General features: G+C 41.0%; 1 protein-coding gene across 1 annotated transcript in view; it reads right to left on the bottom strand.

The window, feature by feature from the left end:
- The window catches only part of peli3 (pellino E3 ubiquitin protein ligase family member 3), a gene marked incomplete at its 5' end in the record, with an annotated part of 39,218 nt that overhangs the window by 28,397 nt on the left and 5,446 nt on the right, over positions 1 to 5,375 (bottom strand). The window contains 1 exon segment of the mRNA XM_014027982.1: positions 2,528 to 2,728. Within this exon segment, the coding sequence (XP_013883436.1) occupies positions 2,528 to 2,700 (173 nt within the window).

Below are 5,375 nucleotides of genomic sequence, written 5' to 3'. Positions count from 1 at the left end.
GAATACAGATTTTCTGTGAAAATTACACATTTTCGAGAGTTTATATGAAATTCTGTGTATTCCTTAATACAAAGGATCAGAACCTTAAGTCCCAGAAAAAGATCATTTGAAAAAAATAGGTTTTTCAGAAGCAAGTCATAAGCACAAAACAGTCTGTCCCAACAAGCACTCCACTCCCAAGACACTAAAGTACCAGAATTTTTATTGCCAAATTAGTTTATGACATATAATTAAGCACAACCACAACTGATGTCAACACATTGGCAGGATTACTTTGGGAACAAATTATTAAGAACTACAAAAAAATGACACCGTTAAAAAGGGTTCAATACATGTTACTAGACGTGGGTTTGACAAGAACTTAATTGTGACACTATTCCATACCCTGATGTTCTAATATTTTTGAAAGTATGATTTATTTGGGCAACAATGCTGTCAGTTTCAGTTTAGCAGCAGATGTCATTAGTGAGCAATGACTGAAGCACCGAGTAATGAACCTTTGAGCAACTCAATGGGCTGGAAAGCCTCATTGCTTCATGAGGCTTCATTTGGCCATCACTAGTTGGGTGTAGGGATTCTATGCTTGTCTGCAAGTCTTATTTTGGTTAGAAGTGTATGTGTTTGGTGCTTGACTAAAAGATAACTCACACTAGAGTATGTATTTGCCACAATGTTTAGAATCTCAATCGAAATGTTTAGGGTGGGGCACCCTGTAAGTCCCTAGCAATAATCTGACTGGCAGCAGAGTTCTCTGAAGCAGCTGGTGTTACTGAAGTAGAAGGGGACACAGAGAACATGTTAATGTTTAGTTGAGTTTGAATGGTCATCAACATACCTCCAAGATCTTGTTTGCTCCGAGTAGCCACCTTCTGTTGCACCAAGAGTTTGAGAAAAGCTGTCTCAATGCCAATGCTTTTCTGCTGCTGGGAATTTATGCTAAAGGAGCTTATCAGTGTCACCTGTGTTCTGTTTGGCTTGCATTATTTGGTTGGAGCTTACTGTCAACTTCAGTCTCTGAAATACCAGAATCCAAACCGAGCAATGAAAAGGTGGGAGATGAGTGTAAAAAGGTAAGAGAGTTTATTTACAAGTGAGCTGGGGATGAAGGGAACCAGAAAATCTGCAAAAAAATGACAGCTGAGTATATTGTTTCTTAATGCTGACTCTGACTACAGACTGAATAATTAGTGGGGTTCCTTAATGTGACATTTTGTAGTTCAGTTTAGAAGGTGGTCCAAGGATTGTGATTCTGTGCTTGGGGGAATGATTAGGATCCGGAGGTAAGTGGAGAAGTTTCTGGATCCAGGAGTTAGGCCAGAGAGACTGGGAACAGATCAGACAAGAGGTAAACATTATATGTGGGGCAGCTGTGGTGTAGTGGTAGAGCAGCCAGCTTTGGGACCCGCAAGTCACAGGTTCGACTACCCGCCATGCCCACATGCCGTTTGTGTCCTTGAGCAAGACACTTCACCCCTAATGCCTCTGATGTGTGTCCCATCAGTGAATGAATGTGACTGGCACTGATTAGTCTCCATAGATGATTGTACATGTTAGCTTTGTAGAGACCTAATAGAGTGCTGTGTGAATGGGTATAAATGAGGACACAGATTGTAGTGTGAAGCACTTTTGAGTGTCCTGGATGGATAGAAAAATACTATGTAAGTACAGTCCATTTACCATTTACCATATGTGGTATATGTTATAGGGGCGGGTGTGGCAGAGTGGTTCGATTTCCCGTTCCAGCTGTCTCAGTTGTTGTGTCCTTAGGCAAGATACTTCACCTCTAATGCCTCTGATGTGTGTCCCATCAGTGTATGAATGTGACTGGCACTGATTAGTCTCCATAGMTGATTGTACATGTTAGCTTTGTAGAGACCTAATAGAGTGCTGTGTGAATGGGTATAAATGAGGACACAGATTGTAATGTGAAGCACTTTTGAGTGTCCTGGATGGATAGAAAAATACTATGTAAGTACAGTCCATTTACCATTTACCATATGTGGTATATGTTATAGGGGCGGGTGTGGCAGAGTGGTTCGATTTCCCGTTCCAGCTGTCTCAGTTGTTGTGTCCTTAGGCAAGATACTTCACCTCTAATGCCTCTGATGTGTGTCCCATCAGTGTATGAATGTGATTGGCACTGATTAGTCTCCATAGCTGATTGTACATGTTAGCTTTGTAGGGGATCTAACAGAGTGCTGTGTGAATGGGTAAATGAGGACACAGATTGTAATGTGAAGAGCTTTGAGTATCCTGGTTGGGTAGGAAGGCGCTATACAGGTACAGTCCATTTATCATTTACCATTTAAACAGGGTAAGGCAGCAAAACCAGGAGAACAGGGTTAGTACTGAATAACCAGGACCATTCAGGGGTTGTGAGACTGGTCACCATTACGATGTAAAGCTCCAGCGATGAACTGCAGTAAGTCAGGAGTCACCTGTAGAAACCTCTGCAATGAAAAAACCTGTACATACTATAAAATATATTTATTTTTGAAACAATAACCTAACATTAAAAAAAACTCACCCCAAAATGATGAGTTCACCATACTTGACAGGCTCCTTGTCCTCAGGAAACACTCCGTTGTGTGGTTGTGAGCTTGAGTCCAAAGGAGGTGAGGACTGGCTCTTGTTGCAGGATGGACGCAGCTCCAGAGATGGGGGGGGACACAGTGCCTCTGAGCTACCCTTTAAAACCATGCCCACCGGCCACAACTGCGGCTCACTGCTGAGGAGAGTCAGACAATAGCAAAGAGAGAAAATAAAATACCTTTAATTTTACATTTGAGACTGTTGTACAAGAAATATAAACCAGGCAACATATTTACATTATTAAAAGTTGTTTTTCATTGACAGTTTTACAACTATTTAAACACCTGATTTCCACGGCATGACATGTTTCATGACACTGCTAGAATCTTCAGCTAAAATAAAGATTTTTCCTCAATAACAATAATGTATTTTTAAGAGTTAGCAAATGTAAATATTTGTCAGTATCAGATTAAAAATAAAGGTCCTGTATTCCCCAAAGATTTTCATGCACTTGCATCCATCATGCCAGAGTTTGAAACTAAAATTATCCTGTGATCAGAAATGATTGTTTAAAGAGAATATGTCTCTTCTCCTGTCCTCTTTACTGTTTAAACAAATGACTGCATCAGTAGTTGCCCTGGGAATTATGTTTTTAAATTCTCAGATGATACTGCCAGTCTCAGCCTGCTGCATGACGACATGGACTACTCACAATGGGCCTAATGAAAGAACCATTCATACGAACAAAAATAAGAGAAATTTAGTATAAGAACACGAAAATATTCTTGCATGAGGCCCAATATTTTAATGAGGTTCAGTCCTTTGTTCAGTGGTGTGATGACCACCACTAGGAGAACAGAGAAGATGCTGATTGACTTGTCTGTAAGCGACGATTTCCCACTTTTTATTCACGACCAGAAAATAAACCAGGCCTGTTCTTCCAGATATCTGGGGGTTCACCTAGATAATCTGTTTAAGTGGGAGACTCGTTAATATGTTGTGTTCTTGTCTGGAGCAGAGATTGTCCTTCTTACACAGACTCTGAGTGTTTGGGGTTAACGAGAAGCTTGTGTTTTTATTCTATCAGGCTGTTTTGGAAAGCATCATCAGGTTTGGGATGTCAGTGTGGAATGGCAACCTTTCTGTGAAACTAAACTCTAAACTTGGTCGCATAGTTCAAACTGCACTGAAGGTGATAGGAAGGACCGATAACTCTTCCTTGCAGTCCATCTATGAAGAGTCTGTCCTCAGACTTAAGCTGGAAACATACTCCGTGCGAACTGCCAACGTCGGCACGGGTTGTCGCAGTGTCGCGCGTTGACCCATCGGCATCGGAGCGAGTATGTTCCCACCGACGGGTCGACGCGCAGTCACGTGGTTGTTCGGCAGTCGTTTTCGCACAGACCTTTCCCTACGACACCCCTGCGCCGAATTCGGGAAACCCCCCTCCCTGAAACATACGTCACTGCATGGAGTTCCCCCGCAACAGCCGATAATGCAGAAAAAAATGTCAGAATTTCTTCCCTCAACAGCAATGCAGAATAAAAGTCACTCACCTGACGGATTTTTATCCACATCTGTCCTGGTTAAAAAGCTCCACAGTTTCAGATTCCTCCGTSCCTGTKTATCTGTTATGTCTGTTTATCTCCATTCATGAGTTTTTCACGGTTTGACTAGCTTTATAAAACTCTGCTTCCTGGTCAGCTCGGGGAGCGAGTCAGTTTTTTTTTAACTGAGTGGTTGAAGTAAATGCAGCGCATAGCGCTGTCAGCACAAACACACGAGTTTTTCTCAGTTTGTCTGTCTTTAAAACTGCTCAAAACAGTCTGCTCTAGTCAGAAGCGAGTTTTTGTTTTTTTTCTTCTCCTGTGTCCGTCTGAGYGCTTTCAGTTCAGACCAATCACACATTACCATCGACACGGGAGGGGGGTCAAAAAGTTCTGCCGGGGGCTTGTGCCAAAAGGGGCTGTCGACACGACGYTGCGAAGCCTGGTGACGTAATTTTCATCATTAAACTGCGACAACCCGTRCCGACGTYGGCAGTTCGCAGGGAGTATGTTTCCAGCTTTACTCGGAGGGTGCTGTCTGGCCCCGCTTACATCCTCAACTCACAACATGAACTCTTACCATCTGGCAAAYGCTTTACAATCCCTGCTTGTCGACTCAATAGATTTAAAAATTCAATTGTTCCTACATCGATCAGACTGTTAAATAAAGTAGGCATATAGTGTTTTTTCATGCTGCTAATGCTCTGGCATGACTTCGTTTACGTGGAAGGTATGTGGGAATGTGCAATATGTGTTTATTGAGAAATATGCATTTAATTTTTCGTAGTGTTCATATGAATTTTTATTGTTGTTTGTAGTGTATTAATTTTGGGGACAATAAAGTATCTATCTATCTATTAGGGCTGCAACGATACAGATAATTCAAGATTCGGTTCGGTTTAATACTTTAGTTTCATGGTTTGATATTGTTTCGATACAAAAAAAGATAAATTTCCATGCCCATTTTAACTTGTAATTTATTTAAATTAATTATGAACATTTGTTTAACCTCAAAAGTACAGTTTTTGAGTTAAATGTTCCTGAAATAGCAAGTTTCTCAGTGGATCTGCGCTCAAAAATGCAGCCTTGGTGGAGTAGTTGAACACAGATCCACTGATCCTTCAACACAGAGCATCTTCAGAAGACAAGTTGATAAAATAAATCTAAAAAATCTGTATTGTTCGATACAAGTGTGTATTGAACCTGAAGCACTGTATTGTACGGTTTGATACGGGTACATGTATTGTTGCATCCCTAATATATATATATCTATCTATCTATCTATCTATCTATCTA

The sequence above is a fragment of the Austrofundulus limnaeus genome, unplaced genomic scaffold (assembly GCF_001266775.1).
Source record: "Austrofundulus limnaeus strain Quisiro unplaced genomic scaffold, Austrofundulus_limnaeus-1.0 Scaffold706, whole genome shotgun sequence".
Classification (NCBI taxonomy): Eukaryota; Metazoa; Chordata; class Actinopteri; order Cyprinodontiformes; family Rivulidae; genus Austrofundulus; species Austrofundulus limnaeus.
Note: the sequence above shows the minus strand (reverse complement) of the source record. Positions and strands in the feature narration are given on the sequence as shown.